General features: G+C 40.4%; 1 protein-coding gene across 1 annotated transcript in view; it reads right to left on the bottom strand.

Moving 5' to 3' along the window:
- LEMD3 (LEM domain containing 3) overlaps positions 1-19102 on the bottom strand; it is a 41878-nt gene extending 22776 nt beyond the window's left edge. The window contains exons 1-3 of the mRNA XM_050325348.1: positions 17546-19102; positions 3985-4022; positions 1513-1576 (exon numbers count right to left, since the gene is read on the bottom strand). Coding sequence (XP_050181305.1) covers positions 1513-1576; positions 3985-4022; positions 17546-19061 — 1618 coding nt within the window. The 5' untranslated portion in view covers positions 19062-19102. The remainder of the gene's footprint in view (positions 1-1512; positions 1577-3984; positions 4023-17545) is intronic.
- Between the last annotated feature and the right edge of the window lie 1489 nt (positions 19103-20591).

Here is a 20591-nt window from a genome sequence, read left to right as displayed (position 1 = left end):
GCTTGAACGCTGAGCTGAAACATGCTGTATGTGTGGCAACAAAGATGACTACAGGATTGCAGCATCTCTCTTTCAAAGACAGGCTGAGGGAGCCAGACCTGTTCAGCCTTGAGAAGAGGCAACTGAGAGGGGACCTTATCAATATCTGTAAATATCTGAAGGTCAAGAGGATGGATCCAGCCTCTTCTCAATAGTTCCAGGCAACAGGACAAGAGGCAATGGGCAGAAACAGACACCCAGGAAGTTCCACCTGTACATGAGCAAGAACGTCTTTACTGTGCAGAGTAACCATGCACTGGAACAGATTACCCAGAGAGGTTGTGGAGTCTCCCTCACTGGAGATATTCCAGAACTGTCTGGACACAATCCTGTGCAAAGTACTCTAGGATGACCCTGCTTGAGCAGGGAGGTTGGACCAGATGACCCACTGTGGGCCACTCCGTGATTCTGTAATGAAAACAAAAAGAACTGTGTGGGGCTTGTCCAAATATCTATTTTATGTGTTGCAGATATTGTAAATGCTCTGGAAACAAAAAGTTTCGGATGGAAGATTATTGTTGTAACGTAAAAGGTATTACAAACGTACTCAAATTTCTTATAGATTTTCTAAAAAGCCTTGAGATATTGAATTGTTGGTTTCATATCTGACACAGAGTTGTTTCCACATTTTTTTATGTTTGAGAAGTGTCTGTATCACCTGATAACAATGAAAAAGCCTTCTTGGTGAAACATGTTGTTGCAAAACAAATAGTTGGCACAAAGACCAGTAAGGCTTCCTAAACACTTTATGAATTAAATAAGCAACTATGATAAAAATGGCTTAATAGTCATGAAATAGACTCAGTTGTAACTCACAGTCACCAGAGACCAAAGTTATAAACACAGCCCTAGCTTTACCATTTCCTGATTGTGATGCATAAATATCTGTGCACTTTAAAGCTGTGCTCGTTACAACTCTGGATAAAACCACCTTATTTTTTAATTTGAATATTCAAAAATACTAATCCTAAACACCATCTCTGACACATTACTATACACAGCGCTTTTCGTTACTATGTAATTAATATGGTTAAGTCGGACCATTCTGTCTAACAAGGCAAACTTGTTCAACCACTACTGTTCACTATATTAGTAACCATTTTATCATTATTGCAAAATATTTTGGTTTTCACCTTAGTGAATTAACAACCTTTAAAGACACCCACATATTCCTCTCCATATAAAGCAAATTTAGGCCTTTTAACAAAATCAAATTAATAAAGCATTAAGGTATTAGATCAAAACCCCCACAGGATCACAATATTCAATGAGCCATCCCATTAACTAACAAACATTGCAACAAAAGGTGCCACATCGTGTGTAAATTGTGCAGGTGAACCAGAAACAGGATTTCTAGTTTCCCAATACAGAACTCTAAATGGCTATCACTTGTTGCACATCTCTATGTGAGCTTTGACTTCTTTGTAGCTGTTGCCATAACACTGTATCACAATAATTTTTAAAAAGTGTTACCTGCTACTTGTGCCAATTTGTCATGAAGGGCATACAAGCTCTTCATGACGCTTCTTTCATCTTCCTAGAATTAGAAAAACATATTTATGTCAAAACAAACAGTAGTAGAGATGTACTTTTTTCCCTTTACCCCAACAATCTTCATATACCATGAGGAAAAAAATGGGTTTTACACATACAGGTAGAAAGCTATAATGTTTCACACATCAGCAATGATGCAGGCAATAGATTTTGATCTAAGTATTCACTACATTGAATTTTCAGGTCTTGACTGAAACTAAATCAGACTGCAGCTTGGACTCCAATGGATCTGCCAGTCAAAACCAAGAGATCAAAAGGTTATTTTGATACTACTGAAAGAACAGTGAAATGACCCAAAAGAAATTTGTTTTGTTTGGAGTGTTTTTTTGATAGCTACTATGTAAAAATTAAGAGTTTTATTCTTAAATATGCAGAGATATTTCATACAAGCCACACTAAAGTACTGGTCACATTCTGGCATAAAATTCCAAGGAAAGGAAGATTTCTACTGTCTACCTTCAAACTAGAGTAACTTGATTTAAAAACAAACAAAAATCAAAGCAAATGCAAACCACAACAGAAAGCTGTGGACTATACAATTTTGCTGATACTTTCTGCATATGTTACTGATACAAAAAGGTCTAATTCCCAAAATAAGCATGAATATGAGATATCATACAATTGTTATTTGCAGAGGAGTTAAACTTATGAAGATATGAGCAATTTCATTAAGATATATCCAGGAACATTTTATTTAGAACGAAATATTCAAAATATAGATGAAGAACATGCAATCAGATACATATACTGCTACATACACCAAAAGCCATTCTGAAATGTTGGGCTTGAAGTTTTATCAAATGGTTGAGTTAAGACTAGAGCCTTCATTCAAAAAAAAAAAAAAAGCAAGAAAAGTAATTTACCAGTTTGTGCATCTGCTGATTATACTCATATTGGAAAAAAAAGAAAACCACATATTAAGCTCAATTCCCTAATGCACCAGCACTGTTGACACAATTTTAAAATGTGAACGGTCCAACTTTTTTTGTAAGAAAACTGGTACCAAAAAACCACAATATTTCTTTCATTGATCAAACAATTGACAAATTATTTCCCATTGGAATTATCAAGAATTACCTACACCCCCTCTCCCTATTCTGGTACTACAAAACAATCATTGAGATTAAACTGATGCAGTTGGTGCCTCAGGAAACTAACCAACATTATTAATTCATTTCCTGGTTGGAAAACAGTGGGCATGGCACAAGAGGAAAAACAGTCCTTCAGCACACACACACCACCAGCTGTACTTCAAGTTCCATTTATTTGCCAGTAGGTACACCCATGACTTCACTAATAGCTACACTGAAATGGACATGTGAAATGTTGTTGTGACCAATTTTTTCTTTTTTCAAATTAATGATTGGGCCATATAACAGACAGAAGTAAACAGTATAATCTCCATAGCTAGCAATCAAGCATGGAATACAATTACTATGGAACAGTGCTGTAAAAACAGGAGAAAATAACATACAGAACAGGTTCTCAGTTTGTCAAGCCCAGTGCACAGGATGCATTCTCTCTGCACTACTAAAGTAATTCTGAAAGAATGCCCAGAATTTACCCCACAAAATTCAATTTCTTCAAAAGATTCAAACATTTTCTATCCAAGAAACTAGCTACTTAATATGCTGTTATTCACTTTTGGAGCTCAATCCTAGACACGAGAAAAAAGCCCACAACCCACACCAAAGAAGAAAAAACAAATCCCAAACAGTAAACAAACAAACAAAAAAATGCCCTCCAAACCCCTCCACAATTGTCTTGCAATACTTGCTCATATATGCCTAGCAAAAGCAGAACATTATGTTTACAGTCCAGGTCAGATGAGAGAATCACCAGAATGCACACTGCAGAACTAGGAATAATACAGACAGCTTCAACAGCGACATCTCAAAAATGGATAGTCTGGTATTTCAGAAGAAAAAGTGAATATAGAAAAAAGTAACAGAAAGTGAAAAAGACAAACTTGTTAATTCTTTTTCTGAAGGATGCTAACCCTTTCTCTCTTACAGCACTAAATAAGATCCTGGAGTTTCATGTCAATCATCTCTTACCAGCTGTACTTTCAATGTTCAGAAGCCAAATGGTAACAGTAAGAGACAAACTACCAAATTTAGTCTCAAAATTTACAATACCTTTTTTTTTTTTACAACACAAATTACGTAATATTTTCTTAGTATATAAAGCAACCAGCATGCCACAGCCAAATTTTGCAATACTAATTATATTGCCTGAGATGAAAGACAAAAAAATTAAGAACATCATTTACAAGAAGTGCATTTATTTAATGCAAAATATTCTAAAACTGCAACATTCTGAACAGATCTATATTGCTTTTATGCAATCATGTGAAAGATCAAAATCTCAGTATTAAGTGGTTTTACTTACTTGTATTTCCGGTAGGTTTTCACTAACAGGATTCTTGACTGTCAAAAAAAGAAAAGAATTAATTCACTCTATAGAGTCTAAAAATACTAAAAAGGTATACCAACACTGTAGCTTTATGACAACACTATAATAGTTAGATAAAAACAAAGTCCATAATATGACAAGTAACAATTAGACATCTATTAACCTTTGTCCTAACTCTGCATTTGATAATGCAGTATAGGAGTATTAAAGTTAAACCAGAATTTTGTATGCCTGCAAATTTCACAGCTATTTTCATACAAACAAAATTGTGCTTGGCATTTGCCAAACTCTAGTTTTAATAACTCAATTGCATTGAAATAAAAATTTGAAGGCTTTACATTTTAGTGTCCAGTTTAAAAAAGTAAAACCACTTTTTGACTAAGCCCTAATGCACACAACAAAGCTCTACAACTCAGCATTTTCTGTTTTAACAAGAGTGAGAAACACACTGAGAGCTCATGCGCAAAAATACCCAATACCTAATTGGAAGGGGAAAATGAACAGAACAGTGGCAAAAATGAGTGTCAGAACATAAGAACATAAAGTATATGCTGACATAGAATAGTCTTCCTGTCATAAAAAAAAATTGCACCTCAGAAGCTTCCCAAGACAGACAGAAGTGGCTAGGTTTTTTTCCCTCGTGACGTATCAACTCCTGTGTATTTTTCCCTACCAATTTGTGCAGTCCCGCATTAACCACATGCAAGCTCTTAGCTTCAACATTAAGGTCATAAAGAGTTCCACAACTTAAACACACGTGTGAAAAACCAGTTTCTGGGTCCTTTGAACATGTCACTTGTTAAATTCACAACATGTGTCTTTGTATCAGAATAAGATTATCACTCTATTCAGCCTCTCCACAATATTAAGGCCTTTACTTCATTCCTCAGTCTTTCCCTCTTCCACAAGAGTCCTATTCCTCATTATGAAAGCAACTGCTGAAGTTTTTTGCAACTCTGTGTACCCCCCCTTTTTACGTTGACGTTTTTAACCAAATCACTATAATTCCATAATCTATTTCTGAATGTATAGGGTGCTGGGTTATACCTCTAGTTTTGGGGGTGAAAACCAGTTCTCTCTGTATCACTGCATTTATTGTAATCTTTTTAGTAAATTGTAACTCCGACTTGTAATCTCTCTTGAGTTGGGTTCATTTCTCCTGCCAGTTTACTTTTAAATCAGCACAGCAGTGCCTGTAGATATCCCAGTAAGTTGTCAGTTCTTAAGAATGTTATCTTTTTTAAGTAAAAAGCCTTATAAAATAAATCCAGAACTGAAAATGTTGCTAGGACATCAAAGCTGACTTAAGAGGAAATTTTCACTACATTATTGCCACATTCACTCCATAAATACTGCAGTTGGCCAGAATTTCCTGCACTGAAGTGCCCATTTCAAACAAAGCTGATACCTCGTACTAATACCTGCATATCTTAAAAACAGAGACTGCCTCCCTTTTTCCTGAACTCCTGTATCCTAAAAAACATCCTACAGAGCTATAGTATAGAGACTGTTTGTTTCAAAAGGAAGGATGTGCAACCTACCCATGTTTATGAAAAAAGAATGGAAGTTGGTATTTTTCTACTAGAAGGTGCTGTAGAAATAACTGCATACAACAGATGAATAAGTAAATGAGTTCGAACAAGAACTGAGGCAGCCACACCAAGAAACAAAACAAGTTAAAACGCCACTATGAGTAAGAAAACAATACTGCATTTTAATTCCCCAGTTCAACAGACAAATGGGAAATTTAGGCAGAAAAGATTTAGGAACTGTTATACCCCTAACTCAGGGTGTAGGGGAAGTGTGTAATCAGAGGCAGAAAATGCCAGTCACCAAACACTCCAGGATTACTTAGAGCTGCTACACACACTCAGGAACCCAAATTCTGTCTCCTCTATGCTTATATTAATCTCACTGAAGCATACTCAGTATAAGAGCAGACTTAAGCAAGGGCATGTTAAGCTTCTAGGTTAGTTACAAAATAATTTTTCATGATCTGTATTTGTGGAAACCTGAAATGATTCTTAAACTTTATTATAACTATCCTCTTCTGGAGTTTTATGCCTGCCAGTTTAAGGAAATGTTTTATAGTAAAAGAATTTGCACATATGCTCTTTTGCATTATATTACAAAATACAGAAAAAGCAGTTGTCTCTGTTCTATTAGGGAAAGTGGCTCAGAAGGGCGTTTGCTGTGTATTGTAAAAATTAGGTAAAATCACATTCCTTGCACACACATACACACAGTCTGCATCATTGGCTAGTGTGTATGTAGGGGGAAAAAAAAAAAAGCAAACCACAAATTACCACACCGAGATTGCTCTTATCAGCATTTGCAAAACATTATCAGGAGAAACATTAGACTTCAGACACATACCAGCATTTTACAATGGGTAGAGAATATCTTCATTTGCAAAAGAATTGGAACAGGCTTCTGCAATAGCTCTTCTCCTTTCTTTTGTGCCCCTCCCAAATATTTTAGCTCCTTACATTTTATAAGGTCAAAAAATATCCAACACTTCAATAAATAAACACAAATGAAAAAACAGGGGAAACTCCACCTTGGAAGCATGGCAATACAAGCAGCTTTACGTTAAACTAGGAAGTGTTCTGCTTTCCTCAAACTCCAAAGTTCAAAATGGAAAGCACTCATAAAGCAAGTGTTATTAAAACACAAAGTTTAAGAATCAATGGGAAGCTGCAATTAAATAGCGAATCTACTGTCACTTTGCCAAGGGTCTTGACAGAAAAATCATCCAGTGACCTCTTATAAGCAGTAAGGATTTCTGTCTTGAAGAATTTCAGCATAAAAATATCCAGTTATAACCTCTACTGTAACAATACAAACAGTTTACAGCATCCAAAAGTAACATTCAAATGAAGAACACTAACAGGACTCTTAAGACACCCTCAATCACGAGTGCAAAGTCAAGATAAAGATCAAATTGGGATTTTTCATTTTTAAAACTGGGGTTCTGATGAGCCTCTGTCCTTTTAACTATTTGGCACACATTGGTCTATCAGTGTCTGCTGCACTAAGAGCAGCAGAATTGCTGAACAATATGATCTTTATAAAGCCTGAACATGACAGTAGAATTCTGAAAATAGGTGCTCCATGCAGGACATACAGAGGTAGGTGCTAGCAGGTCTCTCAGCATGACAAAAATGAGCTTTCACTGTGGAAGCAGCAGTCACTTTGCCAGAATTACCTGTATTAGCTAAAGAGAAGAAGCATAACTGCCCATCTCAAATTGCAGGAGTTTGCAGAACCCAAAATCAGGATGAGCTCAGCAGTAATTCACAACACATACCACTTGACTGGAGATGCATAACAGCAGGCAATATTGAGTAACTTCCATTTTTACTCCACTGGACTAAGACTCTTTAGAGCTGGTAAACCTTTCAGGCTGTCCAGCATAGCAGCTGCATTTGTCTGACAGTATAATCTAACTGGCTCAAATAAAAATTATTATCTGAAGGGAACAACTGGACTAACACACCATTATTCTTTACTCAGCTGAAGAATCTGCTTGAACTAAGACTTGTAATGTTGTTATTGTAATTGTTTATTAAACAGGTTATACCTATTAGTTAAAGGTTACATCATCAGCTCGTGGATTAAGGTGTACTAGCAGTACTATATGCACTTTTGAGCCAGGTGGATCTAGAGAGCAGAAAGAACCTTGCTTGGCAAGAAACTCATCTGACAAAGAGAAACAGCAAAAAAAAAAAAGGACAGAAAGGAAGTACAAGTGATGACCAAGATCTCAAACACTAGGGACAATAAAATCTTATCACAGCATTGGACCACGAGAGCTCCATAGTACCTAAGTCATAGTAGTACAAAGCTCAGTGTTTAAACTATAAAAGTTTGCATAAGATCCTAACTCTCTTTCCTCAAACCATGTATCATGCTTAAGAAAGATGGCCATTTAGATACTAGTCCGATGCCAAGGCTTGTGAAAGCAGCTCAGTAAACTCCCATCTCCTGAATGGCAAATAGCTAATTCATTCCCTTTACAGAAGGGATAGGCAGATCCCACCTGGCCTTTGGTCCTCAAATCACCAGGACAGCTCCTTCACAGGGCTGCTACTTTCACTTGATTTCCCTCCAGTTTGCTCTCCCAAAGGAATGACTTTGATACCACACATCCTATATATTATTAAAAAAACAATTTTGGATTTTACGTCTCATTGTTACCTCCTCCTCGTGCTTCTTCATGTGCATTTCATGTACTCAATCTACACATCTTTTTTGTTAATTCAATAAGCATCACCTTTAGCTGAAGGTCAAGAGAAAAAAGTCAGTATTTAAAAAGTTATAAATAAAAAAATGCATTAGTCACTGCATTGTACAATTCCAAAGTACAAAGACGTACCTGTGCTGAATGTAAACAACCTAAAAAACAGTCTGCAGCATTTCTGCAGGGAGTACCACCTTTGATGGAAGTCAAACTTAACAGGTACTGATCACAATACACCCCTAGGATCATCAAATTGGACTGTGCACATATACCTGCCCCTTCTGAAGAATGAGCTCTTAGGAGTACTCAAGTCTGGTAATTCTTTTTTTTTAAAGTGAAATGAAGAACTCTTAGCTCAAAGGACACTATACAGACAGTCCAGCAGTATGGCTCTTTTAGGTGTTCTCAACACTCCACTTTATTTTTCTCCTGAGTTTATATCAAAATTAACATTTAACTGTGATATATATAAGATACAAAGTACCCAACACAGCTCAGATTCCCTATTTCCCCTAGTGATTTACAAACACTTTTATCCACATCTGCTTTTACATAAGTACTTCTCATGCTTACAGATGAGAGAAACGAAACCCAAAAATAAGGAATGATACTAGTTCCTTCTCCAGAAGGAAATCTGCATCTCTGCCCTCATTTTCTCAGGTAGGCAAAGTCTCCCCAGGACAGCATAAAATTCCTTTGACAACCCCACCACCCCCCCAAAAAACACATACAAAACCAAACAAAAAACCAAAACCAAACCAAACCAAACAAACAAAAAAAACCAAACAAAACCCCAAACAAAATAATCCAAAAACCAACCAGCTTTTTCTTTGAAATACACTGTGCCTCTAACCTCCAGAAACTTTCTTGGGTCATACGTCAGGTGTACACCAGTGCAGAAACAGACTACAATGAACCAGATAACATACTCTCCTTTTCAAGACACCACCTAGGAATTTCATAAATGCTTTTTTTCATATTTATAAAGTAACAGTAAAGTATTTCCAAGGAATTTGCAAGAATGAGAAACAGTACAAGCAAGACTTCAGACTGGCCTTTCCCCATAATTAGATTTGACTGTGGACTTCCACAGCCTGTGAAAGAGGTCTCACAGGGTTTTGCCACCCAAGCCCCACCCAGTCTGTCACTCAACAAAATCCTCTTTGGTTGTCTAAGGCCTGACATCTCAAAAAGAACAAAAAGCACACTACATCTTTACATATAGCCAGGTACGGACAGAAATTTTCATTATAATGTTTTACCATTTCCCAGAAAATATCCTGGGAATCAAAAAAAGAAAAAAAAGGCAACAACAAACACTGAACTACCTCACACCAAAACCAAGCGCAGTTTCAGGTAACACTAACAAGACAAACAAAAAAAAAAAACCCAAAAATAAAACCAACAACAATCGCATATCTACCATTTGATAAATGAAACCTGTCATTCCCAGTAAATGCTCCATTGCTCAGTATCAACTGACAGGTTTGGATTAGTTCTACAGCTAGAGTTCTTTTCTCTATGGCCAACAGCTACATATTCAGATAAAAATTTGTTTGATGAAGTTGTGAGATGGAGGATACTTAAGGGCTTGTGCTGTGGAGGTTGATGATGCTGAACAGACACTAGGATAGCACTGCTGAATCAAGTGCTGTGGAACATTTCATTGTACAACTACACAGTGAGATGGTTGAGTATTGAGGGGACACATTGTTAGGGCAAGCAGCTTTGATACACAGACTATTGAAAATACCCTAAAGCTTACAAGAAGTTACGAAGTCAAAGGACAGTCTGAGGCTTCTCCAATTCAGAGACTTAACTGACCATCAAAGAAATACTTTTCTGTGGACTAAAGTAAAATTAAGATCTCGATGTAGCCTTAAATCTAGTCAGGAATAAGACTACATTTATCCACCTCACCCCAACAGTTCTCCTGTGATAAAATTTCATTCAGTTGATGCCCAGCAAGGACAGGCGGCTGCTGCATTTACCCAAGACACTGTGAGTACAAGTATAAAAGTTTCTTGTATTTTTCAATAAATAAAAGGTTAAGGGAATGTGATCCTATATTAAGACTTACGTGAATAAAGGCAGTATGAAGGAAATCTTATTATGTATATACAATAATTATTCCCCAACAAGCCATTTTTCAATTTTTATTTAAGTAAGCGGCCTTCTCTGAGACAAAGAATAACTGGCCTAGGAATTGTTCTACAATCTCTCATTTATGAACAGACTTATTTCTTAATTATCTAGCACAGTATCACTAGAATTCAACAGATCTTAGTTAGAGCATGGTGTTAATAAGGCCAAGGTTGTGGGTTTGATCCCCACACGAGCCATTCACTTACAAGTTGGACTTGATGATCCTTGTGGTTCCCTTCCAAATCAGAATATGATTCTGTAACTATTTAGGAAGTTTTAATGCCCCTTAATTCAATGTTAGACCTCTCTTTTTAAGCCCCTACTCTTCTCCTCCCCACATTAAACAGATTTTTGCATCAATTCAGTCTGTCACTCAGAGTTCGTTTTAAGCAGACTAAACGGGCAGCATTATTCAAGATGCCTTGATGTTACAATATGACTCTCAGTAAGCAGAAAATTTGATCCTTTCCTTTCCAAAAAAAGAAGAATTAATCTCTGCAAAATGCTAGCCGTAACAGCACAACTCCTCCAGCAAGCTGGGCCAAATAGCACACCACGTTTGCCTGTTTCATGGTTAACTTGTACCTACTCTCACCCTCCACAGTGTACTGTAAACACCCAGAACAGAGAAACAGCACTAAATAGCATTGTGGGAAGTATAGCACAGTAAGACTTGACACTGGACATTATAAACTCAAGCAAGCTTTCTACACAGACAGAATCTACACAAGATCAGCTTTAAGAGGTGCAGTTGCTCTTCAATCTATCCTTGCACTCATCAGTATGCTTCTTTCCATCAGTAACACTACCAGTGGACAGAAACTACTTTGACCATTGGCAGAGTTACACCACAGCCTCATTCACTGTAATCACAGCAAAGGCACTGCCACCTTCTCCCACAACTCTAGACCTACTAGCAGGAGCCAAGAAAAGAAAAGTAATGACAAAGATAGTACCAATGAAGTTCTTAGCAACACATGAGTCCCCCCAAAAAATGTGTTTTTCATTTTAATATACCTTGATTTCACAATCCATTAACCAGTCAACTTACCCCCCCCAGCCTACCACAACAGACAACTAGTTTTACCAGAGAATACAAATATCCATAAGAACTTAAAAGGTGGAAGGAATCTATGCCTCAGAATTACAACAGACTCCATGATTCTCCACAGCATTGGAAAAGCACTTTCATCAATAAAAACTGATGTACTTGCTTAATCTACTTGCCTAAGCTTTTCAGTGAAGTGACCAAACAACTTTCTCAAAACAGCAGCTCTGGCCTGTTCACATGTTCATACCGTTTCTGAAGCACAAGTCTAGAAGGATGACAGAGAGCAGTTCAGTGCAACTTAACAACTTCTGCCAGTTGGGCTGGGTAAGCAGTCAAGCTAAAGTTTTGCAGCCTACTACTCTCAGATGAAACGTAGATGTCAAAAGGATTCAAAGGTACATGATTTTTAAAAACACAGTTATTTCCCAGAAATAGGAAGACTGCAGGCCTGATTCTCCTCTTGTACTGGAATAATTATAGATCATGAAACAGTGCAAAGTGGGGCTCCTACAAGCTAAATTTAAGTCCTTGTGTACTGTGGGCTCTTCTTTAAAGTATTTCCAGTGCACCCACTATCACTATTCATCTGTAATAAGCACAAAGATTGCGTTGTGCTTGAATAGTATTAGAGGTGGCAAAGGCTCTTAACAGATAAAACATGAATTTGCTTTTTGCTTTCCCACACATTTCTAGTCTGAAATGTTTTTTAAAATGGAAAAATTGCAACAAGATCTGCTTTCAGATTCTAGATCATCTTTAATTTTATCACACCAGAAGGCAAATTTTCTTTTGAGAAAACTATGCACTATGGAATGCAGTGCAATTTTTTTATTAGTTTTTGATACCTAATGAAAACAGACCCTGTCAGAGCTCTTCTGCATCCCTGCCCCTCAGGCAAGTAATTCTAGTTCTGATTTCCCATTACTTACTTCACAAAAAAGCATAGCCTAAAACAGTAACATTGAAAAAAATTCATAGTAAGAATCTGCAATCATGGCGTAAGGAAAGTTTCGTGCCCATCTGCAAACAAAGGCACATTTAAGGTATGAATGCAAACTATTTCTAAATATTCTGAACAAAGTATCAAACAACACTAACTCTGCTAAAAACAGGAATTCTGAATTTACATAATTTTTGTTCCAAACACTGGTGAGTAATTTTCATATTTATATTTCATACTGCAGATCTGCTGCAAAGGTAAATAGACTGTTTATTATCCTTTAGGAAGGACTTGAAATTGTCAGCTAAGATTACTTATTCTGCACTATATAGCAATTATTAGGACTTCCCCAGACAAAAGTCTAGATGAAAGGGACTATATAATAATTACTTGGACTTTCCTAGATAAAAGGACAAATTTGTTCCTCGTTTTAAAGAATTATTTCTGACATACCATAAGGAAGATAAAGTTTAAAATCATCAGGGATCCTAAGGAAATTTAACTATTCTAACAGGCTTTACCTTATGAAGGCAGCCTAGGCATTTTTTTTAATCTACTGATCTTGATCCAAATCTCACCAAACCACAGAACTGAGATCGCTACAAGTGAGATTAATCTTTAAGATACACATCAGGATTTTCTTTTATATCACCTAGAAGAGAAACACTTGCTAACTAGGGTTTAAGGCAACATACAGAAAATGAAACAGCTATATGCTAATATTTCAATAGAAGTTGTTGTATCGTAAATACAAGTCAGAGTATTCTTTGCAAACCACAAGCAACATTAATATCCACACAACACAGGAACTCTGCAAATCTTTTAATTTTAACCCCTCCCTTTGCTATCTCCTCTTCTGTAAATAGGTTTTATGCAAAACTAATTTTCTTCCATTAAAGCCAACACTGTCAAGAATATAGACACTTCTGAGAAGGTGATCTTAGACGGCAAGTAGATTTATAACAAGTAGATTTATCTGTGAAATACCATAGCACTTTAATAGTAATTTGCAGGCCTGTGAGCATAGCAGTCATCATCTTCTCCTTTATCCAGCAAGTTAACTTCTTACCAAATAAATTCCTTGCATAAAATTCCACTGAAGTTTTAAAACCCAAGAGATTTAGAAGTCAAGAACAAAAGAACATCAATGGAATTGAATTAAACTCTTAGAATTGTGATTTGCATAAGCTTCCACTTGCAATATACACAACTACTAAATCTCCCTGAATTAACATTTCAAAAACACAAATTGTAGCAAATATAGTAAGGATTATCCTCCTAGCAGTTGTTTTGTAACAAGTATCACAGAAAGACCAAAATTACTAGCAACAGATGTCACTTTAAAAAGCCTCTCCTAATAAGAACACAGGATTTTAAACAAGACCTACCTGAAAGCTTCAGAAAACAGTTTTTTGTTGTGGTGGTTTTGTTGGTTTGGGGTTTTTGCCACATCAGCTACTTCCCAGACAAAGTGCTGGACCAGAAACAGTAGAAGCAATTTAAATGCAACCGATTTCAGATTACAACCTTAAACAGCACCTGTACCACTGCCCGCATCCTTCAGAAAGGTGAACCAGATCTAAAAGCAACATCAACTGATCTGATATAGTTATCAATTTTTTATGAAAAATAACTTTAGAATTAACTCCCAGGAGCAGCCACTTGAGGTGCTCAGAGTAACATCGCAAAACCACAGAAGCTGGAAGAGATACCCAGCTCTTCACGGTTGGAAGAACCCTAGAAAGTAGACTCAAATAAAGTCAACCATTTTCCTGACAAAACACTATGCAAGAAGGTTTGGCAAGAAGTTGATACAATTCCATGGTATTCTGAAGGCAGGTGCAAGCAAAACTTGCTTTATAGCAAAGGCAACATGAATGAGGTTACCAGCACCAAGCCCAAAGTGATCGTTTTCACATACAGCGCTCTGAGAGACAAAAAGTGCACAACATGCACTTATGCATTAGTTGGTCTTTTATGCAAGTTTAAAGAGTAGTTCAACTTCAGTGGGTTCAGGAAAAGCCTGATAGACAGTTATCTATATTTTAGACAGCAAAATGCATAAAAACCTTACTTCTAGTGACCATTTATAGGTTAGATGAGAATTAGCCCAGGTAGAAGAATTAGCCCAGTTCTGATTTGTCTTTGAACATTTTATGCCACGTGTGGAAAAACTAAAGCACTTCATAGCTATTTCAGAGCTCTGAATAAAAAAATCATTTGAACATTTTGCATGATATAAGCGACAAATCTCTTCTGAAGTTTTCTGCTCACCCCTTCTCATTTACATTATTATACCTGGCCTAAACTCAATCCCAACACCGTTTTAAGCCTTCCCCTCATTACACATACCTCCTTTGTTCTCAGCTTACAGCCTGACAAATATTTTAAGTGTTGATATTGAATGTACTTGGTGATAAATATTTTTCAATGTCACAAACATACTATCACCTTATTTTAATTGCATTTAATTTTAGGCAATTAACTATTAAGAAAACTAACATTAAGCTCATTGTGCATCATTCCCTGCATAGTTTAAATAAGAAGCCACTCAAATATATAAACAACTGTCTGTATTGTTTTGTCACAAAAATTATGGAGATGGATATAGCGCAACTCTGCTGAATTCTAAAACTTTTTACAACATGGTTTGGAGTTGAAAATAACACTTTTTTCACAATGAAATCACTCTCACCCAACAGAGTCTTATCTGCAACCATTTAAAAGAAGAAAAACCTCAGTATCCAATCACTTAAATGAAAAGGTGGTTTCTTGAGATATACCATTCTTTTTAATAAACAAGTCTGAATCGGTTCTGTTTCTATAAAGAAAACAGACTGTAGATCCATATAAGCATAAGAGCCAAAGGGCTCACTTGAATGCTATTTAAACTTAGGAATCACCTAATAAAAAACAAGGTTCTCTCCCTTTTTAGTAAAAATCAGTCTTAAATGGCCTGTCTTGTCTGTTCTTGCCTGTTCTACAGACCTACCATATTTTTGTTCCATATGCCTATTTGAATAGAAAGAATTTAGAGAGCACATGCTGAACATATGGGAAAGGTAATTTCCTGATCATTCCCACATTACTTAAAAGAAGTGGTCTGCTCCTCTTTCAATCAAAGGAGCTAGACACAAAACCCACTGTTTGCTTCTTCCAAAGGGCACTATTCCCCCTGTTCCCATTTTTTACATTACAACAAAGCCTGGGGCTGTGAGGAAGTAGGACAGAAGAAATGCCAGTGCCACTGCCAGAAAAATTCTTCTGGAAATCCACTTTCAGGAGTTCCACTGAAAAGACAGCAAATAAGAACAGGCTTAACTGAACTACCAAGCAACACTGGGCTATAAGACTGGGCAGCCCAACCTAAGCAAAAGGGTAAAAGATGACAATTTTCCCTGTACAGTTCCACCTGGGTTAATTTCTATTTATGGTCAATACACTCAATGCAGGCATCCCACATGCTCTATAGGAAAGTTCACACATTAAAAAAGAAGTTTTCTTCCAATAAAAAAAAAAAAACCAACACTTTGAACTTTAAGTACTATTTCTATCTGCATTGTTGAGACATTTAGCTTTATCAGTAATGATGACAGGCCAATTTTAACTCAACCACTGACTCTGGTAGTCAGAAAGTTTACCCCGGTAGGCTGACAGACCTTCTCCCCTATTAAAATAATCATATTTCAATACTAGAAAAAGTATGTAATACATGTTAGTGCAATTATGCAGCTTATGAATACATAACAAAATGTAGGTATGTCTCTAGCAGTTATGGCCAGAAGCTAATCACAAAGTATGAGTAGCCCCCACAGTCACACTATACTGTATCCAATTTTAGCCCACCTGTGTATGTTCACAGCCTTCCCAAAAAACAAGACTGAACAGCAGTTAAGAGCCACGTGGACAGCAACTGAACCATTGCAAGTGTCTTAACTCCTTGGTGCTACTGTCCTTCCTAAACACCAAATCTTTTACTTATGCCCCCAAAAGACTGCAAAATAGCAATTAAGAACTATTCTGCTACCATTACGTAATGAATAACGTTCAAAAGGAAACAGAAAAAAAAGAAAGACAACAAAAAAGCAGCCCACACTGCTACTTCTGCCCTGTGACATCTAGAAGATCCCAAGAGAACAGTCTGATCGCTCCTTACAAGGCACTGTATACATGCCCACAAAGAAATGTACACACGTGCATACACCCCACATGCCTTCGTCGATTATTTCAAGATAAATGCAAGTTGCAAAGACCCTTCTAACGCTCTTATATCCCAAGACTAGCTTCTTGCATAATTTTTCATTAGGATCAGTGACAAATCAAGACAGCAGTGGCATGATTTTTCTTGCTGATGTTAGAATCTTCACTGTCCGTTTCAGACCAGCCAAGAATTGAATTAGCATGAATCACTACCCTTAGGTGGCACGTTTCCATTTTTGTATGCTTTGTGAATAGAAAATGGTAGCTTTTATATCCATTCCAAGAAGTTACTTTCATACATTAAAGAAGCTCCCAAATAATTCAGGATTAAAAAAAAACAAATGCCCTGAAATTCAAACTAAAACACAACAGCATTTCACATATAAACATTACTGTCAACTGAATTTAGAAGTGCCTATTAGAAAACAATCATTCACTGCACAAAGTTTGTGGTAGTATGTAACATCATCTCAACCTAGGATCCTTTTCAAGCCTCAGAACACACAAACGAAAATAATCTGCTTTATTACCAAACAACTACAATCAAATTTTAGCCCTGCAGGAATCCTAGGTATCTAAATGTGCATTTATCTCTCCTGTGAGATTAGCATAAAGCCTTACCTCGTCAATTCTCTATTAACCATACACGTGCTATATTGAACACAACCCATACGACTGTTTTGGGAAGAAAACTTGCTAGAAAACAAGGTATCAACAGATTACAGCAGGAAAACGTCAGGATTTGAATTTATCCTCAAATGTCTTGCATGCTTATCCAGCTTGCAAGGTATATACTTCAAGAAAGACAATTTTTCTCTGTGCACCATCCTCTACAGAGAGATTATACTAAGGTGGAGCCCAGAACTGTTCAGTAAAGGATGTCTAGGATTACAAAGGTGTATTAACAGTTGTTACATCCAGTTGCAGAAACTGCTCTTACCCTTCACCTAATACTTACTGTTGGCTCCCACATCCTCAGCTACTCCAGAACCTCTCATTCTCAGGTATGTGAATCCCAGTATCAGAAAGAACAAACATGCAGCAGTTAAGAGGAACATGGACAGGTAATGTGCACTGAAGCCTCCAGTGGTGGATACCTCCTCTCTTTTGAACTGCTGGAGAAGCTCCTCCTCGGGCTCAGAGAGATTCTTCTTGTAGGCGTTTTTCAGGTAGGTATGATTTGAACCCGTATGATTGGAGTGGTTGAGTCTAAGGGAGGAGGTGGCTCCACTCGGGGGAAGGCTATTAGTAGCTGAATAGATCCTGGATTCAACATTATAGCTACTAGGAGCACCGCTGAGAACATGATTATTGGTCGCTTTCCTAAGGGTGCCTGCAGGGTCAGTGATTTTACCGCTGTCCACGTCCGTGAGCGGTGGTGGCAGCAACAATACTGATGGGGATTTCTTGGATAGGCGGTATCTGGGGCTGGGAGGACTAGAGTCCAGATTTTCACATCCTCCTCCTCTTCCCTCCGCTGCCTCCTCCTTCTCCTCCTCCTCCTCGTTTCTGCCCCTGTCTAGACTGCCGACAGCAGCCGCCCCCGCCGCCCTGTCATTCGTTACGAGCACACCAGCACCGCAGCCTCCGCCAGCCCTTTCTTGGCCCGTCTCCATCACGCCAGCGCCGGCTGCAGCGCATTTGCTTGTTATGAATGGAGCAGGCGACTTGCTGAGGCTCCGTCTGGGCCGGCGAACTGCAGACTCCTCCTTCGGTCCCTGCTGCTTGGCTCTCGCCCCCGCCGCCTCCTCCTCCTCCGAGTCCGAGTACTTGTCCCTGCTGCCGCCGTAGGAGAGGAGCCGGTTCCCGTTCACGGTCCGGTTCTTCCACCGCTGTTGCTCGCTCCCCTCCTCCTTCTCCTCTTCGTCGTCCTCCTCCTCTCCTCCCTCCTCCTCGCCGTCCCCGAGCTCCCTCGCACCCTGAGTCGCCGCCGGCCTCCTGGCCGCTGCCCCCCACCAGGAGCCGGGCTTCCGCCGGGCCGCCTCCTCCGGTGGGGAGCTGCTGCTCACGCCGTGGGGAGCGGCGGGCCTGAGGCCGCGGAACAGATGCGCAGCGCGCTCCCTCCTGCCGCCGGCCTGGCCCCGGGGGGTGCTCTCCGCGTCCGACTCGTCCGAGCTGAAGCCCAGCAGCACTTTGCCACCGCCGGCGGGGGGTGCGGCGCGGCTCCGGCCGCCGCCGGCGGCAGCCCCGGGGAAGAAAGGGTGCTCGGCGCCGGCCAACCGCGCTGCCGGGGCCGCCCGCCCGGGGCCGCCGCCTCCGCCCGGCGCCGCTCCGGCCCCCGTGTTATTGTTGTTGCTGTTCCGGGTCTTGTTGGCGCCGCCGCCGCGGGCCCCGGCCCGCTCATCCTCGCGCAGCTTCTTCAGCTTCTTCAGGTAGACGGGCCGGGTGCTCTCGGTGACCGGCCCCGGGGAGAAGCCGAAGCGCCTCAGCTCCGAGAAGAGCTCCTCGTCCGTGAGCTGCGCGGCCGTCGCCATTTTCCGCTCCGCCACCGCCGCGGCGCTTCCGACCCACGCGCCGCGCTCCCCGCCGGAACTGACGCCGCACTCGGCTGTGGCCGAGACCCGCCCGTCACCCCGCGGCGCCGCCCGCCGGGAGCGCGGGGGGAGCGGGGCGGGGCGGGGCTGCCCTGCCCGGCGCCGCCGGCCCTGCCCGCCCGGCCCCGCCCGGCTACGGCGGGCGCGGGGCTGGCGTCGCTCCAGGCGCTCGGGCGGCAGACGGGGTGGCGGATTCCCCCGTCCGCCCTCGGGGTCGCGGCGGGGGTCCCGGGGCGGGGGTGGCGCCGCGCTGAGCGGGGAGAGCGCCTCGAACGAGCGTCCCACGTCACCGGGCCGGTGTCCTGCGCGCCCGGCGGCGGCGGGGAGGTGGCGGGGCTGGGGCCGCAGAGCCCGGCCGTGCGGAAGGCGGCGGCCGCTGCCGGAGCTGGAGGGCAGCGCTGGTCGGGAAGGCGCTCAGGCTCGCCTGTGAGCAGACTGTAAACCGCGGCTGCTGCGAAGTGTCCGGGGATGCGCTGCAGGGAGCAGCGTCAGAATGAACCTTTTTTAATGCCATCTCCAGGTCTCAAATTCAGCCTAAGAAATGCGGAGAGGCCGCGTCTGCACCTTTGGCGGGCCCTTCCCAATGCGTTTGGTGGAAGCGAACCTTTCTCTGTTGGAAGTCTCGGCCATCAGGACACCTCGGCTGTGAGAAGACATAGCCTCACATACATCTGAGAGGACATAAGCTGCTCCAGGGGAGGCTTAGGTTGGACATCTGGAGGAATTTCTTCACAGAAAGAGTGATTGGGCATTGGAATGGGCTGCCCAGGGAGGTAGTGGAGTCACCATCCCTGGAAGCATTTAAGGAAAAATTGGATGTGGCACGTAGTGCCATGGTCTAATTGACATGGTGATGTTTGGTCATAGGTTGGACTCGATGACCACAGAGGTCTTTTATAACCTAATTGATTCTATGTGATTCCGTGTATGATTCAGTTTGTAATCACCTTGTTGTTACCTTGTGCTTTTCTTTTGGAAAATACAGTCATTCATATATATTGCAGTTGAAACTGTTGAACTGTATACAGAAAGATGTTCTTGTCAAAATGGTTGTGCCTTTATAAGGAGACGTCATCCTGGTGTGCACTGGCCTTTCTGGATGGGCCCTTTGGCCACAGAACCTCATATGGAGGCTTCAGAATCTCCTTTTGACCTATGCAGCCTGAATGACAAAACCCTGGGTTCAGCTACTGTGTATCATACCATAAACAAAGGAGGCTGAGTTCCAATTTGGACCTAACTCTGACTGGTCTTGCAGCACCATGTGCAGAAGTGGTCCAGAAACAAGATCCAACTGCAGGAACAGCTTTGCCTTCCCCCTCACAGTCTGCTGCAGTGAGGATATCGTGTACGTGCCCTGCTGATATCAAAACTGAAGTTGCTAATTTTGTTAGAGGAACATTTGCAGAGCAGGAATTAAGGTAGCTGTGAGGCAGCTATGTGTGAAGATCAAGCCAAGTCTACACAGCT

This window comes from Myiozetetes cayanensis, unplaced genomic scaffold (assembly GCF_022539395.1).
Source record: "Myiozetetes cayanensis isolate MyiCay16 unplaced genomic scaffold, myiCay2020 scf3, whole genome shotgun sequence".
Taxonomy (NCBI): Eukaryota; Metazoa; Chordata; class Aves; order Passeriformes; family Tyrannidae; genus Myiozetetes; species Myiozetetes cayanensis.
The sequence above is the reverse complement of the archived record's forward strand: the minus strand, read 5'-3'. Positions and strand labels throughout refer to the sequence as shown.